Source organism: Ranitomeya variabilis, chromosome 1 (genome assembly GCF_051348905.1).
Source record: "Ranitomeya variabilis isolate aRanVar5 chromosome 1, aRanVar5.hap1, whole genome shotgun sequence".
Classification (NCBI taxonomy): Eukaryota; Metazoa; Chordata; class Amphibia; order Anura; family Dendrobatidae; genus Ranitomeya; species Ranitomeya variabilis.
Genome location: NC_135232.1, coordinates 338,658,375 through 338,681,980, shown reverse-complemented (window position 1 = coordinate 338,681,980; position 23,606 = coordinate 338,658,375). Strand labels below are relative to the sequence as shown.

The following is a 23,606-nucleotide window of genomic DNA, read 5'->3' as shown; positions in this document are numbered from 1 at the left end:
GAACGCTGCCTCACACACAGCTGTAGGCTCGGTGTTATATACATCCATTATACAGTCACTCTCTCACTACACAATTATTTGCTTTCCTCAGCATTGTCTCTTCCGCATGACACGATCCACGGCAGTCACAATGCCGCTGCCCACAGTAGTCGCGCTGCTAAAACCGTTAGAGCAGCTCGCTATGACCCCCTTCTGGCGCACTGACGAACTGCAGCCAGAGCGAGTATCGGGCATGCGCAGTACAGCAGACGAACGGACATGCGCAAAGCCGCAGCGGAAAGACGCGGAGGATGTATTTTTGATACTGACAATCTCTTCCGGTGTCAGTGATTGCTTACTTCCGGGTGGAAAGAGCCGAACTGCACGATGGAGAGTGGCAAATAAAAGCCGGGAGGCAGTGGCGGGCCAATAGGGCTGGTGAACGGCTGCACGGGGAGCGCGCGGAGGAGTGACTCGGTCAGTGGTGGGCAGCGGGGGGCGCTTTGTTTTGCCTTCCTCTGCTGCTTGGCCGTCTGTTTCTCTGTAGGGAGCTGTGTTGTGTGCACTGTGCCTCCTGCAGTCAGCGGCGGTGAAGGGAGACCGGTGGGGGTCCCCTGTGAGGGGCAGTGTGACAGGCTGCTCACCTCATGGGTACCCCTGCCCTGTGTGTGCCAGCGCCCTCTGTACATGCCCAGCGCCTACCCCCGCAGGACCAGGCACCCTGGCTGCCCACTGTCACACAATGCCTCAGGGGAAGCCCAAATATTGGAGGATGATCACTGCACAAGTTTATTAAAAGCAGCACTAAGGCATTGAGACAAATGGCACCTGGCCTGGTGGAGGAAGACCCCCTGGAAAAGCCATATGTGAGGCAGTGTGACCTCGCTCTGACCCATTGATTCTACATAGCATGGCCGCCCCTCTTGTCTGTACCCATCTGTCAGCCGCACACGGGCAGCAATGTCTGTCTTCTGCTGCTCTTCCTCCATGTTTCCACCTGGTATGGCTCTTGTGGTTTTTCTTTTTACTTTTAATTAACTTGACTGGCCACTTTATTTAAAGTATTTTGGATTGTTTTGAACATACCCATGTGTTTGAGTGAGTGAAGATGGTGGCTTTTTGGTAATTGGTTTCCTATGGGGTGCACTGTCCCATAGTGATTGTTTTCCTAGTACAGATAGACCGATCTAGTAAACCGGTTATATGAACAGTGAGTCACTATGCAGAGAATAAGCAAGAATGGAGCAGCAGAGATTCCAGACTTCCTTATCTTATGAAATAACACTGCACAATGTTGAGGGACTTTGTTTTGACTTTTTTTTTTCCTCCATGGCTGTGCAATCTGTAGGTGAAGATTTCTGACTTCTTCATAAATGGCCCAACAGTAGTAACAAATTTACAGTATTAAAATTATAATTAGAAGGCTACGTTCACCTTTTGGGTGTGATGCAGTTTTCAAATTTTTATGTATAGTTCGTTAGTAAAGAGACCTACATCTTCACTTGGCCCCATTTGCTTTAATTGAGCTGAGCTGCAATACTGACCACATCCCACAGACTGGGCTGTTAGGCTATGTGCACACGTATTCTGGTCCACTGCGGATTTTTCCGCAGCAGATTTGATAAATCTGCAGGGCAAAAACGCTGCGTTTTTGCTGCAGATTTATCGTGGATTTTCTGCGGTTTCATAGGAGCAGCTGTAAAACTGTTGTGGAATCCGCAGAAAGTGACATGCTGCGGAATGTAAACCTGCTGCGTTTCTGTGCGTTTTTTTCCGCAGCATGTGCACACCGTTTTGTTTCCCATACATTTACATTGTAATATAAACTCATGGGAAACTGCTGTGGATCCGCAGCATTTTCCGCATCGTGTGCATATACCCTTAGAGGTGCATGCATATCCCAACCTCCTAACAAATGCCTGACACGAGCACTGGGGCAGCCTACATTATAAATGTGATTGGCTTGTGACTATTGTATAGAAAATGGGTTTGTCCTTTTAGTTGGCAAACGTGTGTGTGTGTGTGTGTGTGTGTGTGTGTGTGTGTGTGTGTTTTTTTTCTCTCTCTTCAGCCTAGCCACTGGCAGAACCCTTAGGCTATGTGCACACGTTGCGGATTTTGCTGTGGATCCGCAGCGGTTTTGACGCTGTGGATTCACAGCTGTTTTCCATGAGTTTACAGTACCATGTAAACCTATGGAAAACAAAATCCGCAGTGCACATGCTGCTGAAAAAAACCGCACGGAAACGTAGCGTTGTTTATTCCTCAGCATGTTCATTCTTTGTGCAGATTGCGCCGCGGTTTACACCTGCTCTGTAATAGGAATCCGCAGTAAATTCGCAGGTAAAACGCAGTGCTTTTTCCTGCGGATTTCTCAAAATGGGTGCAGAAAAATCCGCAGAGCTTTCAACTATGTATGCTCATACCCTTACTGATTGTGCAACTAGGGCTCTGAAGTGCCTATCACAATGTAGTGATGGCAATGCCAGACCACTCATGATGGCTCCATTGCACATGGAAGTATCAGAGCTGTTCAATCTCGTCAAGACCTCAGATTTCCAGTTGTCAATTCAGTCTTTTGTGGGGGCAGGGACTTTGATAATCCTAATGAAAGGTGTTTTAACAGAGCTCCTCCTCCAATTGGTCCTGCTTCTGGAACAGTTGGTGTTTTGTTTTTGTTTTTTTGTTTTTTTTTTCCTTCACCTTCTGCACCTCTGTTCCAAAGTTATGCCCCCCTGGAAATAAAGTAGGAAATTTTTCGTTCAACCACCTGATGCTAGCCAAACTCCTGCAGAGAGGTTCCGTGGTATACTCAAAGGAGAAAAAGAAAAATCAACACTCCAGCGACCACAGTTCTGTGGTACACATCTAGTTGGTTGAATGGAAAATTTCCATCTATATTATCATGGTGCATAACTCTGCACCTGAGGCAGTGCAGAAAAAGGAACTGTTCCAGAACCAGTGGAGCTACACCAATTGGAGAAGGTACTCAGTTGAAGCTTCTAAATCTAGCAAAGATGCTCTTTAACCCTGTTACCCCTCTGATGCCTGTTCTCACCAAATCTTACAATTCTGACCACTGTCACATTATGAGGTTATAACTCTGGAACACATCAACGGATCCCATTGATTCTGGGATTGTTTTCCCATAACATATTGTACTTCATGAAGGTGGTTAAATTTCTTTGGTAGGACTTGCATTTATTTATGAAAAAAAAAATTGCCAAATGTAAATTTTTTTTTTTGCAATTTTCAAACTTATTTTTTTATGCCCTTAAATCAGAGGGTAAGTCGCACAAAATAATTAAACAATAATTCCCACATGTCTACTGTACATCAGCACAATTTTTGACACTTTTGTAGTTGGAAGAGTTAAGTTGACCAGCAACTTCTAATTTTTCCAACATTTTGCAAAACCAATCTTATAAGGACCAAATCACATTTGAATTGACTTTGAGGGACCTATGTGACAGATAATACCCAAACGTGACAACTCTAAACACTGCACCCCGCAAGGTGTTCAAAACCAGATTTGAGAAGTTTATTAACCCTTTATGTGCTTCACAAGAATTAGTGGAATATGGAAGGAAAAAATGTAACTTTTTTTTCACAGAAACTTTATTTCAGACCCCAATTTTTTATTTTCACAATGGTAATAGGATAAAATGAACCCCAAAATTTGTTGTGCAATTTCTTCTGAGCATGCTGATACCCCATACGTAGGGGACGACCAGTTTTTGGGCACATGGTAGAGCTCTGAAAGGAAGGAGCGCCGTTTGACTTTTTGAATATAAACTTTGGTGGAATAATTAGCAGACACCATGTTGCGTTTGGAGAGCCACTGATGTGTCTAAACACACACAATTGATACGTTATATTGGCCTCAATTTTTTTTTTTTTTTTTTCTTTTTTGTAAGGGTAACAGGAGAAAATGGACCTCAAAATTTGTTGTGCAATTTCTCCTGAGTACACAGATAAACCATATGTGGCGGGGAAAACAACTGTTTGGGGGCCCAGCAGACCTTAGAAAGGATGGAGTGAAATTTTGGAATACAGACTTTGATGGAATTGTCTGCGAATGTCATGTTGCGTTTGGCGAGCCCCTGATGTGCCTAAACAGTGGTGTCTGCGTTTTGGAAACTAGACCCTTCAATGAATGTATCTAGATGTGTGGTGAGCACCTTGAACCCCCCCCCCCCAGGTGCTAAACAGATGTTTAGAATGTAGAGCCGTAAAAAAAAAAAAAAAAAAAAAAAAAAAAATTCACACAAGTTATTTTGGCCACAAACGTTTTATTTTCACGAGGTTAAGACAAGTCGACCCCAAAACTTGTGCAATTTCTCTTTAGTTCAGATACCCTATATGTGGCTGAGAACTACTTTTGAGGCACAGTGCAAAGGTCAGAAGGGGAAAGAGCGCCATATTGGAGTTCAGATTTTGCTGCACTGGTTTGAGGGAGCCATGGCACATTGGCAGAGCCATGGTTATGGCCACTGATAGTGACGGCCACTGACAGTGACAGGTAGCTAGTTGCTAGTGGTCGTAACTATCGATCCCGAAGTTGCTGCAAAGCCTGCACATGGAGTAAGCAACATAGTGAATCAGAAAAAAACTATACTAAATTTCTAACTGGAGGTATTTGCTAATATTTCACCTACTACATTTCTGGATATGATCTTGGAGATGGGAGTACCCCTTTTTAATAGGAATCTGTTTGGCATCCAAAAGAGACCGCTTTTTGGTGAGTGGAGCCTAAGGCCATGTTCACACTTCGCGGTTTTTACCGCGGATCCGCGGCGATTTTGATGCTGCGGCTCCGCAGCAGTTTCCATAGCGTTTACATTAACATGTAAACCCTATGGAAACCGCAAACCGCAGTGCACATGCTGCGGGAAAAACCGCACAGAAACGCAGCGGTTTACAACCCGCAGCATGTCACTTCTTTGTGCAGAATCGCTGCGATTCTGCACCCATAGGAATGCATTGATCCGCTTACTTCATGCATGGGGCTGTACCCACGTTGCGGGAAGTAAGCGGATAATGTGCGGTTGCTACCTGGGGTGGAGGAGAGGAGACTCTCCTCCAGGCCCTGGGAAGCATAAATAGTGTAAAAAAAAAAAAAAAAATTAAAATAAAATATGCTATACTCACCTCTCAGCACTGCACGCGGCCGTCCCCGGTCTCAGTTGCTGTGCGAACAGGACCTGCGGTGACGTCACGGTCACTTGACCGTGATGACGCCGCGGTCACATGACCGTAACATCACGAAGGTCCTTCTCGGCACAGCATCTTTGGAACCAGACCGCCGAGTGCAGCGCCGAGGAGATCGCGACGTCAGAGGGTGAGTATAGCCAATTTTTATTATTTTTAACATTACTATTGATGCTGCATATTGCTGCATATGCAGCATCAATAGTATAGGCGGAAACCCGCAGCGGAAACCGTGGAACAAACCGCGATAAATCTGCAGGGATAACCGCAGCGGGTTTGCCCTGCAGATTTATCAAATCCGCTGCGGGAGAACCCGCAGAGGTCACACGCAAAGTGTGCACATAGCCTAATCCTCCTGATCATCAAAAGAGGTTTAGTGGCATCACAACTCTTTTTTTTTTTTTTTTTTTTTTAAATCAACGTACCCCTCCAAGGCCAGCATATAGGTATCCACATCTGCTAGTCTACTCACAAATCTGGAGACCTTGTGCTAAGGATATGTGCACACGTTCAGGTTTTTTCGCGATAAAAACGCTATAAAAACTCATTAAAAATGCATACATTATGCATCCTATCAGTTAGAATGCATTCTGCATGTTTTGTGCACATGGTGCGTTTTTTCCGCGAAAAAAAAAAACGCATCGCGGTAAAAAAAAGCAGCATGTTCATTAATTTTGTGGATTTTCTGCGTTTTTCCCGCTATTCTATGCATTTGGAAAAATGCGTCAAAACCGCGAAAAAAAAGCGAAAAAAACGCATGCGGATTTCTGGCAGAAATGTCCGATTTTTGTCAGGAAAATTTCTGCAAGAAATCCTGATGTGTGCACATACCCTAATGCTCCGAGCTGGCAGACAGCTACTAGCCACATATCATGGGCCCCTCTGTCACATGTGGCTCACAAGCCACAGTTTGGGACAACCCCCCCCCCACACACCCCCCCCCCCCCCCAAAAAAAAAAAATGCATTTGAGTTTTGGCTGTGCAAATTATTAGTTTGCAGTTTCATTGTTTTGAGATCATTTAGTCAAATGTTACTACGGTTACTGAAGTACAATTAGAACAATCACCTTTCAAGACTTCTGCACTTCGTTCTGGAAGTTTGTGGCGCTCTGCTTGGCTATTCATCTGTATGGCTTCTGACAAGTCACTGATCCCTCACTGACCCGGCACCTATTTTACATAATTATATATATATCAAATGAAAAAATATATATGCCTCCTTGCAGGCACTGGCAGCACCATCTTGGAGGTGTTATATTCCCAAGATTAAAGGGTCAAGGGTTGGGACACAATTAGATTAATATCATAAGGATTGATTTGTATCAAATGTTAAGGTCAAATAAAACACAATACCTATTCATATTAGAGATGCATATCCAACGAAGACCAATGTTTCTAAGATATCGTTCATGGTTACAGTCTATGCCAAGTAAAGATACTTTTAGGGTACTGTCACACAGTCACACTTTGATCGCTACGACCGTACGATCCGTGACGTTCCAGCGATATCCATACGATATCGCAGTGTCTGACACGCAGCAGCGATCAGGGATCCTGCTGAGAATCGTACGTCGTAGCAGATCGTTTGGAACTTTCTTTCGTCGCTTGATCACCCGCTAACATCGCTGGATCGTTGTGTGTGACAGCGATCCAGCGATGCGTTCGCTTGTAACCAGGGTAAACATCGGGTAACTAAGCGCAGGGCCGCGCTTAGTAACCCGATGTTTACCCTGGTTACCAGCGTAAAAGTAAAAAAAAACAAACCGTACATACTTACATTCCGGTGTCTGTCCTCCGGCGTCTCCGCTTCTCTGCACTGTGAGCGCCTGCCAGCCGGAAAGCGAGCACAGCGGTGACGTCACCGCTGTGCTTTCCGGCTATGCTGCTTACACAGTGGAGAGAAGCAGAACGCCGGGGGACAGACACCGGAATGTAAGTATGTACGGTTTTTTTTTTTACGTTTACGCTGGTAACCAGGGTAAACATCGGGTTACTAAGCGCGGCCCTGCGCTTAGTAACCCGATGTTTACCCTGGTTACCCGGGGACTTCGGCATCGCTCCAGCGCCGTGATTGCAACGTGTGACCGCAGTCTACGACGCTGGAGCGATACTCATACGACGCTGCGATGTCACGGATCGTGCCGTCGTAGCGTCCAAAGTGTGACTGTGTGACAGTACCCTTAGTAAGAGTGTATTTGTAGGAAGTAACCCATTGTCTGTGTCCTGTCTGCACGTTGGCAGAGATATCCCCCCCCCCCCCCAACACTTGTTTTGCGTGTTGCTTTCTCAGGGGGCGTTAAAAATGGGCTGTCAGTCTAGCATGTAGCTTACATCCTTGAATGAAAGGTAAACCAGATATGGAGTACGTAAAGAGGGACCAACTTTTGTCTGCAACTACAGTGGGTACAGAAAGTATTCAGACCCCTTTAAATTTTTCACGCTTTCATTGCAGCCATTTGGTAAATGCAAAAAAGTTCCTGTTTTTCACATTAATGTACTCTGCACCCCATCTTGCCTGAAAAAAAGAAATGTAGCAGTTTTTGCAGATTTATTAAAGAAAAACTGAAATATCACACGGTCAGAAGTATTCAGACCCTTTGCTCACACTCGTATTGAAAGGGAAAATGTGTCTCCCCCCCCCCCCCCCCCCCCAAGGGCCTATTAAGTTAAGAGCCACCTTCACCAGCACTAAGGCTGCAGTCTGTGAAGGTGGCCCTTATGCTTAGTATCCCTAGGAATGCTGAAATCGCTTTTATAAAATTTTGCGCCATCCTCTATTGCCTTGCGCTGGCGTGTACTCCGGAGGACAGAGAATGAACTTCAATCCAATATTGCGGCCAGCATGCAGCCAGCGGGTAAGGAAAGGGTGAATCAAACACCCAAAAACCCCGCCCATATGACCCAAAACTGGTCCCGCCAAATTCAGGTGACAGGTTCCCTTTAAGGACTCCCAGACTGAGGAAAAAAGATTCTCTGGTCTGAGACGAAGATGGACCTTTTTGGTGATAAGCGGTATGTGTGGAGAAAACCAGGCACTGTTCATCTGCCCAATACAATCCCAACAGTGAAACATGGTGGTGGCAGCATCATGCTATGGGGTTGTTTTTCAGATGCAGGGACAGGACGACTGGTTGTTATTGAAAGAAACATGAATGCGGCCAAGTACAGAGATATCCTGGATAAAAACCTCTTCCAGAGTGCTCTGGACCTCAGACTTGGCCGAAGGTTCACCTTCCAACAAGTGACCCTAAGCACACAGGTAAAATAACAAAGGAGTGGCTTCAGAACAACTGTGTCCATTCTTGACTGGCCCAGTCAGAGCCCTGATATAAACCCAATTGAGCATCTCTGCAGAGACCTGAAAATGGCTGTCCACTAACGTTCACCATCCAACCTGATGAAACTGGAGAGGATCTCAAGGAAAAATGGCAGAGGATCCCCAAATCCAGGGGTGAAAAACCTGTTGCATAATTTCCAAGAAAACTCATGGCTGTACTAGATCAAAAGGTGCTTCTACTCAATAGTGAGCAAAGGGTCTGAATACCCATTACCATGTGATATTTCAGTTTTTCTTTTTAGATACATTTGCAAAAATTACTACATTTGTTTGTTTTTGTTTTGTTGTTTTTATTCAGTCAAGATGGGGTGCAGAGTGTACATTAATGAGAAAAAATGAACTTTTTTGAATTTGCCAAATGGCTGCAATGAAACAGTGAAAAATTTAAAGGGGTCTGAATACTTTCCGTACCCACTGTATTCGTATGTATAGCGATCCATATGCAACTTGTGTCATTATAACCAGTAGAGTAGAAATGCAGCACTCGCCCGTATCCTTTTGAATGTCCTTTCCTTATTTAAAGGACACGGGTGAGTGCTGCATTTCTACTACTTAATGCATACATGTAAATATTAAGTCTTTGCATAAACATTATCTTGTCAGTAAATTGTAAAAACTTGTGTACTTGGTAATCAAAGAAACAAAAAGATCTAAAAATACTGAAGCATCAAATTTGGTGTAAATTAAAATTTATGCCGGTCAACTTTTCACCACCATTAAATACTTCTGAAAATACAGGATACATACAGTATTGTGATGTTTTGTTTTTTGGGACCTAACTTTCAGTGCGGAGTGAAGGCTAGTGTTTGGATCTAACATGTTGGGTGTTGTGTGTTACCATTCATTTTCTCTTGTAGTCTCATTCATTTACCGTATTTTTCGAACTACAAGATGCAACTCCCCCCCCCAAAAAAAAAAAAAAAAAAAGGGGGAAAATAGGGGGTGCGCCTTAGTCGTAATGCAGGCTTACCCGCACCGACACCATCCCTCCTGTGACCCTGCTCTGCCACCGCCAGCCCTCGGGTAAGATACTGTAAATTCGGACAATAAGACGGACCCCCATCTTATAAAAAAATCTTTTTTTCTGCAATTTTCACCCCAAATTTGGGGTGCGTCTTATGGTCCGGTGCGTCTTATAGTCCGAAAAATACAGTACTTTATTGAAATCTTTGATCTCCCCACCTCTAGATGGCAGTGCTCAAATGGTATTTACCACTTTCCAGAAATTACCAAGTGAATTTATATTTATTCTTCTCAAATTTTATTGTTCATGCAATTTTCAGTCTTACCTTTCTCACATTCAGTAGTCACAGGGGCAAATAGCTGTTGGGTTATATGATAAAGTAATATAAGAAACAGCTTCACATAATTTTTTTTTTTTCTTTCTAGATGAGATTTCTCTGAACTTGTAAAAATGGGAGATGCTGCCAATCAAGTCAGAGCAAAGGTGTTAAAAGATGAAGATGATTTTAAAAGAAGTCCTAAGAATCCGTCATATTTGGGTCACGAAAACCAAGGAAAGAAATTAGAAAGAGATTCTCCCAAGCCAAAGGCCATCCCAGTCATTTATGGCAACAGATCTCGTAATGGGCCACATCAGAACTTTGGAAAAATTTTTAGTCCTGGTGGGCGAGCAGGCACAAATCCCAAGGACATTGTTAAACGATGGTCTGCAGAAGAGCAGAGAAGTGACTCTGATAACTGGAGAGATCGCCAGACACAGAATTCAAACAGATCAAGGAACAATTCAACCAATGAATCGGGGGATTCCACCAAATGGCAGGACGGTGGGGATAGACGGAATCCTGCAGGAAGACGTCAAACGCACAAAGAACTTGTACATTTGTCTGAGGAACATCCTGGAGCTTCTGGTAGATGAATTTATTTATATGAAGGCTTACTGTGTATGGAAAATAATGCTAATATCACTTGATGATTCTACAAGTGGCTTTAAAGCCACTTGCACAGGCAACTGGGGGGTGCCATTTCTCTTGATGGCACCGTATAATTTGGCAAAATTTCTGTTGCGGAAATGCAAGAAGTTGACATTCTGCTGTCTTGAAAGTTGTGATGCATTTCAGTGTCCACGGGTGATCCGCAGCCAACTTTGCATGCATAGAGGACATGGGCTTTCTAGAGTGCCACATAAAAAAAATATTGTCATAATCCTCATCTTTCAGTGGAATCAACCAGTCTATATGGGTATATAGGTCATAGGAAGCTGAATAAAATATCTATGATGTGGAATGTGGAAAGGAATGCTCACTTATATGAAAGTGTTTAAGATCTGTGGAATGGAAACTGATTATCTTGAGAATCTGCGTCCAGGAATTTTTTAATTGAAGGGGATAATTACCAGTAGTGTTGACCCCTATTTACAGATGCCCTTTAACCCCTTTCTGACCTCAGACGGGATGTCAGAATCCCCGCTTTGATGCGGGCTCCGGCTTTGAGCCCGCATCAAAGCCGGGACATGTCAGCTGTTTTGAACAGCTGACATGTGCCCGCAATAGCGGTGGGTGAAATCGCGATTCACCTGCTGCTATTAACTAGTTAAATGCCGCTGTCAAACTCTGACAGCGGCATTTAACCGGCGCTTCCGGCCGGGTGGCCGGAAATGAGCGCATCGCTGACCCCGTCACATGATCGGGGGTCAGCGATGCTTCTGTATAGTAACCATAGAGGTCCTTGAGACCTCTATGGTTACTGACCCCCAGTGGCTGTGAGCGCCACCCTGTGGTCGGCGCTCATAGCACACCTGCATTTCTGCTGCATAGCAGCGATCTGATGATTGCTGCTATGTAGCAGAGGCGATCGGGTTGTGCCAGCTTCTAGCCTCCTATGGAGGCTATTGAAGCATGGCAAAAGTTAAAAAAAAAAAGTGAAAAAAAAAATGTGAAAAAAAATATAAGTTTAAATCACCCCCCCTTTCGCCCCATTCAAAATAAATCAATAAAAAAAATCAAACCTACACATATTTGGTACTGCCGCTTTCAGAATCGCCCGATCTATAGAAAGAAAGCATTAACCTGATCGCTTAACGGCGTAGCGAGAAAAAAATTTGAAACGCCAGAATTACTTTTTTTTGGGTCGCCGCGACATTGCATTAAAATGCAATAACGGGCGATCAAAAGAATGTATCTGCACCGAAATGGTATCATTAAGAATGCCAGCTAGGCATGTAAAAAATAAGCACTCAGATGGCCATATTGACGGAAAAATAAAAAAGTTATGGCTCTGGGAAGGAGGGGAGCGGAAAACGAAAAATCCCAAGGTCATGAAGGGGTTAATAAAATGTAAAGTTAACAAAGCTCGGCTCTGTGGTCCGTGTCATCACTTTTCAGGAAGCCTTGTTCTTATTTACGCTGAACATAATGTCATTAAGAATTACCGTGTATATACTCTCGTATAAGCCGAGGCACCTAATTTTGCCACAAAAAAGTGGGAAAACGTAACCACTCGCGCATGAGCCGGGTATGCATTGTACCCCCCCCCCCTCATCCTGGGCTGTGTGACTCCTGATCTTCCCCCCCCCCCCCCCCCCCATCCTGTTCTGCATAGCAACTATGAGAAGCATAAAAATAAAAATACTACTTGGCTTCCCTGCGTGCCCTCACAGCATCTTCCGGTGCCAGCAGATCCTGCAGCCGAGCGATCACGTGTCCCTGCTCATTAAGGTAACGAACATTGACCTCTCTCCACGCCTATGGGAGTGGAGAGGGGTGAATAATATTAATTACCTTAATGAGCCGGGACACGTTATAGCCCAGCAGCTACTGGAAGCCGGTTGCTGTAACTGCGTGCTATAAGAGAAATGAATATTCATTGCCAGTGCAGTGAATATTTCTCTTTAGCAGTGGGCACAGGTTCAGGTGCAGCCGCCAGCTCCTGCCTCCTGTAACCCGCTGCTCCCCCGCCCCCAACTGTCTTTCTGGACAATGACTGGTATATAAGCTGAGGGGGTAGTTTCCAGCACAAAACAATGTGCTGAAAAACTCAGCTTATACACGAGTAGAAGTATATACGAGTAACTGTTTGTCAGTGTCCTGCTGTAGTATACAGTGGGAGTCATTGATACGCTTGCCTGATGGTATTGCAGACGTATCTGCCTGAATTTGCCAGCATTGAGAACATTAATTCTGTTCAAATCCCCCTATTAATTTTGCTGAAATGCAGCCTCAAACTTGCAAAGAACCTTCACCATTCTTCACTGTTGCCTGCAGATGTTCATTATTGTACCACCCTACTGTCCTTAAGCAAGTAAACTGCCTTCTATTGCAGTTTCACGCTTTTACTATTCCGTGAAGAGAGCCTACTGCCTTTTTTCTTCACCCCAGTTCCTATTTTTTGTGCACTAGTGACACTTGTGTTTTTTTTTTCTTTTTTTTTTTTTTTTTTTAAAGGTAGATAAATATACCTGGGTCCCACTGTTTACTGCTAGTTCTTAGCTAATGGCACTGCTTTGCTGCACAAAGTTTCCATACCCAGCCACTGTCTATGATCTTCAACATTGCCCATTTCTTGGTGTCCTCTTTAGAAATACAGGCAGATACTTGTGCAATACAATCAGGGAGGTGTCTTATGGCCTTTAAACTGCAGATATGACCCAAAAAGTCAAAAGCATTTAAGATTTATCCTTTAGCGTAAAGAACAAGGAGTCCTAGAATGATGTGACCTCTGCCCCCAACAGAGGCTTGCTTTTCATGCAGTTCAGACATTCTCTATATTGAGGATTTGCACCAATCTACATCCACAGATTTGTTGTTGGTTCTCAGATGTTTGAAACAACCTCCCTGCTGACTTTGAGGGGGTTAAAGTGTATTTAAGAACTGATGCTGTTTTGAAAGCCGTATTGTCACACCAAATATTGATTTTTATTTTTACACTTTTTTTTCTTTCGACTCGCTTTGCATTTTATTAACTTATGATATATTTTTTATTTTTTTTTGTAAATGACAAGATTACATATTTTCTCCAATACAGATTTATTGACTCCTGTAAAACGAGAGCGGCAGCACTCACGGTCGGAAAGAGATGAAGATGACTGTCTTGGCAGCCCAGTCATTGATGAATCCATGCTGTCCAAAAAAGAGCTACTAGGCCTGCAGCAAGCTGAGGAGCGGTTAAAGCGTGACTGTATTTACAGGCTGAAACGGGTATGAAACATAAGAATTCTCTACTTTCTTAAGACTTTCTATAAATTGTGATTAAAATATTATTTTTCAGCCCACGTAACTCTGGCCTGTTTTTTGTGGGACGAGTTGTACTTTTGAAAGACACCATTCATTTTATCATGTGATTCTATGGAAAGTGGGAGGAATTCCAGGTGTGCTGAAAACGCCAAATTGCAGCTCAGTTGTGGGGTGTTTTTATTTTAATTTTTAAATGTTCAATGTAAAACTGACCTAGCAATAATTCTTCCTGTTTGTATGATGACACAGATGCCTAACATGCTTATTTTTTGCACAAAAAATGGACTCTTGTATGGATACATTTTTGAGGCACATATGATGTTTGGGGGTATGTCCCACGACCCTTAGTTGCTGCGTACTTGTGCAGCATGAAACCCACAGCTGCAATTACTGCATAGTGGATGGGATGTCCAGAAATCCCATGTACACTACGCTTCCATAGACTCCTGTGGTGTCTTTCCAGACCGCAGCATGTCCATTTCTCTTGCTGAGACTCTAGTCTCCCCAAGAGAAATTACATCGATAAATGGTTCAGTGAACACATGCGCTGCATCCAAAGCACTGCTAGTCCTGGTTCTTTGGCACCCAGGCTTGATTACCTTTTATTGCAATTTTACAGTTGCATTAAAGGAATAATTGCATTACTCTGTCGCCTCATTGGGGGACACAGGACCATGGGTGTTATGCTGCTGTCCACTAGGAGGCGACACTATGCATAATCTGAAAAAGATTAACTGTGGCTCCTCCTCTGCAGTATACACCCCTGGACGGCATCAGCCTTCTCCAGTTTTTGCTTAGTGTCGAGGATAAAGGCCCCTGAAGGTGTGACAACAGCACCCTCCCTAATCCCCCTCTGGGGGTATTAGGTTGAGACACCTCAGGTAGGGCCTGTACAGGCAGCACTCTGAAGCTCCCAGCAATGGGCCAGCACACTGCGCCTGCATCCAGGGACCCCAGCCCAGCTGCGGGCTCCTGTTGGGGCTGGGGGGAGTGCAGGCAGGCATGGCACATACAGACACAGGGCTCCCTGCGCCCCTGTCTCTGCGGCAGCACCAGCTCTATACTGCCTCAGGGAGACCCCAACCGGGCTTCCGCTTATAGCCCCACCACCATCCTGCCTTTAAATCCGGGGGGGTCCGGTTCAGATCCGACCCCCTCCCGGACTTTCGCGCCGGCTTGGAGCCCTTCTGGGCCTCAGGTGTTGTGAATTCTGCTTTTGGGCTCCCTCCGGTGGTTGTAGGTGGTAATGCAGTTGCCCCTGAGTTGCAGCCCTGGTCAGGTGTATCTGCTGATTGCAGATCTGACTGGGGTATTTAAGCGTGCAGGATTCATTAGTCCTTGCCAGTTGTCAATTGTTGTTGGGAGGTGTAGGACCTCTGCCTGGTTCCTCCTGCCTTTCTGCCAAATCAGCAAAGATAAGTGTCTGGTTCTTTTTCCCTGTGGCACACATGTTGGGTGCTTCACAATTCAGTGCTATTCTTTGTGTTTTCTTGTCCAGCTTAGATTGTGTCAGTATTTTCTCAGTCTTGCTGGATTCTCTGGAGTGGCAGATATACATTCCATGTCTTTAGTTAGATTGTGGAACTTTTTGTATTATCTGCTGTGGATATTTTTGGAAGGGTTTTAATACTGACCGCCTAGTAATCTGTCCTATCCTTTCCTATTTAGCTAGAGTGGCCTCTTCTGCTAAATCCTGTTTTCTACCTGCGTGTGTCTATTCTTCTCCTACTCAGTCATTATTTGTGGGGGGCTGCCTATCCTTTGGGGGGTCTGCTCTGAGGCAAGATAGCATTCCCATTTCCATCTATAGGGGTATTTAGTCTTCCGGCTGTGTCGAGGTGTCTAGGGAGTGTTAGGCACACCCCACGGCTACTTCTAGTTGCGGTGTTAGTTCAGGATTGCGGTCAGTACAGGTTCCACCGTCTCCACAGAAAGTTTCATGCGGCTCCAAGGTCACCAGATCACAACACTCAGGCATCTAATTTAGGCCCCGGCTTCAGCCTAGCTGAAGCCGCCGCCTCCTCTCCGCCCCCCCAGATGACAAATATGACACTCTACAGTGTCATTAAGGGGGTGGATCGAGACAAAGGGCTCGTTTTTACACAGCCTTGCCGCCTTTTTCCAGCTCTCCGCCCCCTTCTCCTCCTTCCTCTTTCTCAGCAGCCATTTTCGGCTGCAGATTAACCCTGCATCTCCTGGTCTTCAGGACCAGGCAGCCAGTCTCCGGGGGGCACAGGACTGTGGATCTTCGGCGCTGGACCTAGGGGCACACTGGTGGGGTAAGATCACAGCTGGGTTTTTTACTCGGCTGTGAATCCATATTACCTATAAGGCTCCCCTATAGGTTTCTCTACCCCTGTAAGGTCCTCTGCTGGCATCTGGGCACTATGCCGGGCTCAAGGTCCAAGAGAACCAGGCAGAACTGCTATTATGCATTCTGTACAGCCTGCGGGACTACTCTCCCCAGTAGCGGCACGTACCCGCATTGTCAGAACTGTATACAAACTAATGTGTCAGAGCCCCAAGAAGCCCTTGCCAATGCCTCGGTGTCTAATGCCACGCCGGAATGGGCTACTCGGATATCGCAATCTTTGACGCAGTCTATAGATAACCTAACCTCCACATTGCTTCAGGCTCTGCAGGGTCATGCCCCGGCTATGACAGTTACCCAGCAAAGGGAGAGCTTGACTCAGGAACAAGATGACCCTGGCACATCCACATCTAGGTCAGGACGCAAGCGGACCCATAGATCAAGTCCACCTGCGTTATCCCATAGCACACGGTCATCCCCCTCTAGGGAGAGACACCGTAGCTCCAGGTCATCTAGACCGTCCCATTCCAGGGACAGACAATGCAGATCTACGCAATCCCTGACCAGAGAAGACCTCCTCCCCGGCCCACTCAGCAGGGGATGCCTCAGTGATGCACAGGATTCGGAAGGCATCTGCGACTCTGATTCAGACAGAGAAACGGAGGGGTCCCTGATCCCAATCCCTCCTAGCAATACAGCGCTAGTTGAGGACATAATTTCTTCCATCCATCGGGTGCTGGACATTTCTGATCCGCCACCAGAGGCTCCAGAACATAAGATTTCCTTTGAAGGACCTCTGAAGCCACCTAAGGTTTTCTGTAACCACCCAGAGTTTAAGGCAATCCTTAAAAAGCAGCTCACAGCCTGAGAAAAAATTCGCTAATCGCAAATATCTGGAGGCTAGGTACCCCTTCCCACAGAAGGACACCAAGGAATGGACAGATCCACCTGAAGTGGACCCCCCCCCCCCCCAGTCTCTAGGCTAGCAGCACAGACCCTCCTTTCACTGCCAGATAGCTCAACCCTCAGGGACGCAGCAAACCGGCAGGTAGAACGCATGGCTCGTTCAATTTTCGAGGCAGCAGGGGCATCCCTGTCTCCCGCGTTCGCCTCAGTTTGGGCTGCCAAGGCCATTCTGGGCTGGGCAAAGAATTTACAAGCTCTCCAAGCATCCGCTCCTGAGCTGTCGGACCAAGTGGTTCAAATAGCAGACTACATGCTCCATGCAGCTCTGGATTCAGCAAGGGGAGTAGCATCAAACGCCATCACGATTCGGCGTATCCTCTGGCTGCGGGAATGGAAAGCGGACGCAGCCTCAAAGAAGTCCCTCACGCACCTCCCCTACCTCAGTGGGAGACTTTTCGGTGAACAGTTGGACACTATGATATCCAACGCCACCGGGGGTAAGAGTACTTCTCTTCCCCAACTGAAACCTATACGCACTTACAAGAAGCGTAACCAAACTCTATTCCGATCCTTTCGGAATTCCTCCGGCTGGTCTGTCTCGCGTCCAGCACAAAATCGTAACCGTTCCTCACGCAGGGACAACTCACGATCGACGCAAAGGTTGGACAAGACCTGGCAGTCAAAAGCAGGCCAGCCTAAGCCCAGGGGAGGAAAATCTCAGACTTTCTCCTCATCATGACTCACGGACTCCGGAAGACACCACACCAGTAGGCGGCCGACTTTTTCTCTTTCATCAAGTCTGGCTGCCTATTACAGAAGACAGGTGGGTCAGGGAACTAGTGTCTTCCGGATACAAAATAGACTTCACCTCCAACCCACCGGACCGATTCTTCCTCTGTCCACCCAAAACCGCCAGCCAAGGCTCAAGCCTACCACCAAGCGGTCTCCTCGCTTTTTTCAAGCAGGAGTCATAGTACCGGTACCCACGACCGACTGCTTCCGAGGGTTCTACGCCAATCTGTTCGTAGTTCCCAAGAAAGGAGGCAGCGTAGTACAGCCCATACTAGACCTAAAACAGCTCAACAAATATGTACGGGTCCGTCATTTCCGCATGGAGTCCCTTCGGTCCATCATTGCGTCCATGGAGAAGGGAGAATATCTCGCCTCCATAGACATACAAGACGCATACCTGCATATACCCATTGCACCTGCCCATCAGAGGTTTCTCAGGTTTGCAATAGGCCAAGACTACTACCAATTCGTGGCTCTCCCTTTCGGACTCGCCACGGCTTCCAGAGTGTTCACCAAAGTCATGGCAGCCACCATGGACGTCCTACACTCCAGAGGCATAGTAGTCGTTCCATACCTGGACGATCTACTCATCAAGGCTCCCACCTTCAAGGACTGCGAGCTCAGCGTCTCAATCACAACCGATACTCAGTCGCATGGGCTGGTTAATCAACCTACAAAAGTCATCACCAACCCCGAGTCAGTCCCTGACCTTCCTGGGAATGTTCAACACCTCCAGGGGTCTAGTGCTCCTTCCCAAGGACAATGCACTGGCTCTCCGACTAGCAGTTCGCACCCTCCTCCGCAAACCCCCTCGATCTCTCCGGTTTGCCATGAGAGTCCTCGTCAAGATGTCAGCAGCAATAGAAGCGGTCCCATTTGCCCAGTTTCACCTCAGACCTCTCCAACTAGCCATTCTCAAGTCCTGGGACAGGAATCCCTTTTCTTTCGACAGGGAGTTCCAGCTAACATCGGCAACCAGGAGGTCCCTGCACTGGTGGCTCAAGCCAACCTCGCTAGCAAAGGGGAAATCCTTTCTCACAGGTCAATGGAAGGTTCTGACCACCGACGCGAGCCTGACGGGTTGGGGTGCGGTGCACCTACACCACAGGGCAAGTGGTCCCCAGTGGAAGCGACCATGCCAATCAACATCCTGGAAATTCGTGCCATCCTTCTGGCATTGAGGGCCTTCCATCACTTACTGGCAGCCTCTCACATCAGAATACATTCGGACAATGCCACGGCTGTGGCATATGTGAATCGCCAAGGGGGGACCCGCAGTACGCAGGCGATGCGAGAAGTGTCTCTCATCCTCCGCTGGGCGGTTGACACAGGGTCGGTTCTTTCGGCGGTCCACATTCCGGGTGTGGACAACTGGGAAGCAGACTTCCTCAGCCGACAAGGAATAGACTCGGGAGAGTGGTCTCTCCATCCTGAAATTTTTCACCAGATCTGTCTCCGCTGGGGGACCCCGGATGTGGACCTAATTGCATCCCACTTCAATGCCAAGGTCTCCAACTTCATGGCCAGAACACACGATCCGCGGTCGCTCGGAGCAGACGCTCTGGTTCAGGACTGGACCAAGTTCCAGCTTCTGTATATTTTTCCACCTCTCCCCCTGATATCCAGAGTGGTGAAGATCAAACAAGAGGGAGTTCCAACCATCCTAATTGCACCGGACTGGCCCAGACGCACATGGTACGCCGACATTGTACAACTCGCAGCAGACGCCCCCTGGCGTCTCCCCGACCACCACGATCTTCTATCACAAGGCCCGTTCTACCACCAGAACTCAGGGGCTCTCAATTTGACGGCGTGGCCCTTGAGACCTGGGTTCTAACCCAGGCAGGGCTCTCGACGGACGTCATTGGAACCATAATCAGGGCACGGAAGCCAGCATCTGCCAAGATTTATTACCGTACCTGGAAAGCTTTCTTTACCTGGTGCGAATCTTGTGGCCAGATCCCACTCCCTTATTCCCTACCCAAAGTACTTGGTTTTCTCCAATCGGGTCTGGAGGCCAGGCTGTCATTGGGCTCACTTAAGAGCCAGGTGTCAGCCCTCTCGGTGCTTTTTCAAAGGCGCATTGCTACCAAGCCGCAAGTAAGGACTTTCCTTCACTGGGTTTCCCGATTTGGTTCCCCCCCTACAGACGACCACTAGAAACGTGGGACCTCAACCTGGTCCTGACAGCATTGCAGGAACCACCCTTCGAACCCCTTAAGGAGGTCCCGCTCCGCCTTCTTTCCCAGAAGGTGGTTTTTCCTGGTGGCAATCGCCTCGCTACGCAGGGTGTCTGAACTGACAGCACTCTCCTGCAGACGGCCCTTCCTGGCTTTTCACCAGGACAAGGTAGTTCTTCGTACGGTCCCATCCTTCCTTCCGAAGGTTGTGTCCAACTTCCACCTCAATGAGGAAATTTCACTACCATCCCTTTGTCCGGTTCATAGAGTGGAGAAGGCTCTGCATACGCTTGACCTTGTCAGGGCATTGCGTATATACGTGTCTAGGACTGCATCCTTCCGGAGGTCTGATTCTCTTTTCCTCCTTCCGGAAGGTGGCCACAAGGGTCTGCCAGCTTCCAAAGCTATCCTTGTATGGTGGATTTGATCCAACTGGCAAGAGGCCTACCGCCTTAAGAATTCTCCTCTTCCAGCCGGTATTACGGCACACTACACGGGCGGTAGGGGCCTCCTGGGCCATTCGGCACAACAAGTGTGTAAGGCGGCCACTTGGACTAGCTTACACACGTTTACTAAACACTACAGGGTTCATACCCAGTCCTCAGCGGACGCGAGCCTGGGTAGATGTGTCCTGCAGGCGGCGGTGCCCTAAGTATAGGGGCCTGTCTGCACAATATTCGTCCATTGCGTCCCACCCAGGGACTGCTTTAGGACATCCCATGGTCCTGTGTACCCCAATGAGGTGACAGAGTAAAGGAGATTTTTGTGTACTCACCGTAAAATCTTTCTCTTAGCCTCTAATTGGGGGACACAGCTCCCACCCTGTTGCCCTTTCCGGGCTGTTGTAACTGAGTTCTCATAATAATTTCTTGAACTCGTACATAGTTGCCTTCTTACAGGCATAATTATGTTATTCATGTTACGTTCCTCTTACTGCTTTTGCACAAAACTGGAGAAGGCTGATGCTGTCCAGGGGTGTATACTGCAGAGGAGGAGCCACAGTTAATCTTTTTCAGATTATGCATAGTGTCGCCTCCTAGTGGACAGCAGCATAACACCCATGGTCCTGTGTCCCCCAATTAGAGGCTAAGATTTTACGGTGAGTACACAAATCTCCTTTTTTAATGTGTTTTTTTTTTTTTTGTTTTTTTTTTCTAGTCACACACTTTATCAATCGGATTAATTTTGTGTTTTGCTTGAACTTAAACCCCTTCAAAACATGTGTCGTACATGTAAAGCGCATGTCGAGTCTCCCCCCCTTTGTGGGCTCCAACACTGAGGCCCACTTCTTTCCTGGCACAGGTCGGCGGTTTTGAACAGATGGCATGTGCTTCTAACAGCCGCGCGTGGAATCGCGACCCTCCTGCGGCTTTTAATCTGTTAAACGCATTTTAACTCGCGCTTCCTGGAATCGTGTCGGAACCCTGCCCATGGGTGACACACACACACACACACCCCCCCCCCCCCCATCACGTGATCATGGGTCAGCATGACAACCAGAGGTCTCCAGCAGACGTCTATGGTTGTTATAGCCAGATTGCTATGAGTGCTGCCCGGTGGTTGGCGCTCATAGCAAGTAAGCATTTCTACTACATACAAGCGATCTGATCACTCTTAATGACCTGGAGACTCATAATGGCGAGTACATTTTTGCATTTAATGAATATGGTTAAAAGAAAACAAACTAGGTTTGCACTTTTTTTTGCAATTTCATCACACTTGGAATTTTTTTTCCTGTTTTTCCACGAAATGTTAAAACCAATGGTGTCGTTCAAAAGTACAACTCATCCTGCAAAAAAAAACAAGCCCTCAAATGGCTATTTTGACCAAAAAATAAACATGTTATGGCTCAGGGAAGGAGAGCAAAACAATGAAAAATGCAAAAATACCTCTGATCATTAAGGGGTTAACTTCACTAATATGTTGTGGAAACCTTCCAGATTTTCTTCAATGTCCTCAACAAAATGAGTGTTAATTTTACGTCGGCTGTACAAAATGGTAGTAATGTTTTAATCCGTGTTTGAGCCGAAATAAAAATACACTTGCACACAGTATATGTATATATGTACTGTAATATATAATTTATATTTTTTTCCCACAAAGCGTCCCCGAAGGTATCCTACCGCTGTCTATACTTGTAAGCTCTGTGATGCCCTACTTGACTCAATACCTTCTGCACATAAACACATGAAAGAAAAGAGGCACAGGAGAAATATAAAGGTGAGTCACTACTTTTTTTTTTTTACACTTGTGCAAACCTACTAGTTCCATATCAGAATGAATTGTATCGCACGACTAAACTATACAGTATGTCAGAACTTGTGATTCATATAAATTATAATTTCTATAGGAAAAAAGGGAAGAGGAATTGCTAACAACACTGCCGCCACCAAAGCCGCCTCAGATCCATGCCATTAGTATTGCAATAAGCAAGGTGGTACAGGAACACGGCTTAAATGAAGATGACATGGTTAAGAGACTGTCCACGGTGTCGGCTATGGAAGCAGTCATTAAAGAGAAACTCCCAGGTAAAGTAGATTTCAAGTACACTGAACTTTGCCTGAAGGTTAATCCTTAGTACCTGTAGCATAATTCACCTGAACGCTCACAAGGTAATAATTTGGTGTCTATATTACACAATACGACTGAATACATTTTTACCCACTCATTCACAACTATCTTGCAGTGTAAATGCCCCCTTAGACTGGCTTTTGGTGTGGGTGTTATTACTCACTTTGTCTAAAGAGTTGACTTGTGCTTGAGCTACTGTGAGGCTCAAACCATTAATTGTCACCAGAATGAGGTCATCTAATTGTGCAACCACTGTATGAACAAGAGACCTCCTCCTAAATGTCTCTGCAACCTGCAGCTATATACTAGATGGGTGTGCACAGGGCCTAATCTGTGTGCTCTTTCTTAGGATGTTCTTTGAGGCTCTATGGATCCTCTTGCAGCAGGCTGGGTTTCAGAAATTCTGATCTGAACATAGACATTCAGTTTCCTGACTCTGTAAGTTACCTGAGTTTTGATAATTGTAATATCTTACAATGACTTTCTTCTCTCCTAGAGAAATGAGGCAGAGAAGGATTTATCATATAAGGCTATGTGCACACGTTGCGAATCCGCAGTGTGTTGTGTTTTTTTTGTTTTTTTTTTTCCACGCAGAATTGCAACAGATCCGCAATGTATTGCCCAAGCAATGTTAATCAATGGGAATCCAGAATTGGTGTGCACATGCTGCGGAAAATTCCGCGTGTATTTGCATCATTTTATTTTCCGCAGCATGTCAATTCTTTTTGCAGATCTGCAGCATTTCTGCACTCACTGACTTCCATTGAGTCAGTCACATCCGCAGCTGTAAAAAGGTTTGCGCATTTGTGTGCCAAAAATGCTGCAGACAGGAAGGAGGAACAGTGTGTGAGTGGAGAATGTGTGTGGCCCGGCATCATCTGATGGGACTAATGCTCCCATCCAGCTATGTCTACTGTCACATATAACAGTGATAGCATGACTCGATGATGGGACAGTAGTCCCATCACCTGGCGACTGTGTTCGTGTGTGTGTGTGTAAAAAAACAAAATATTTACATAATCACATGCAACATTCATACCAAACACCTAATTCCCCAACGCACGCGACTTCTGCAACAAAAATAAAATAAACCACCATATATTTACCTTTCCGCCGTAGTCCATTTA

At 46.1% G+C, this 23,606-nt stretch overlaps 1 protein-coding gene across 1 annotated transcript in view; it reads left to right on the top strand.

Moving 5' to 3' along the window:
• Nucleotides 1-322: 322 nt before the first annotated feature.
• Nucleotides 323-23,606, top strand: part of TUT7 (terminal uridylyl transferase 7) — a 115,706-nt gene continuing 92,422 nt past the window's right edge. The window contains exons 1-6 of the mRNA XM_077299541.1: nucleotides 323-456; nucleotides 9,917-10,398; nucleotides 13,511-13,683; nucleotides 22,012-22,128; nucleotides 22,259-22,436; nucleotides 22,829-22,917. Coding sequence (XP_077155656.1) covers nucleotides 9,942-10,398; nucleotides 13,511-13,683; nucleotides 22,012-22,128; nucleotides 22,259-22,436; nucleotides 22,829-22,917 — 1,014 coding nt within the window. The 5' untranslated portion in view covers nucleotides 323-456; nucleotides 9,917-9,941. The remainder of the gene's footprint in view (nucleotides 457-9,916; nucleotides 10,399-13,510; nucleotides 13,684-22,011; nucleotides 22,129-22,258; nucleotides 22,437-22,828; nucleotides 22,918-23,606) is intronic.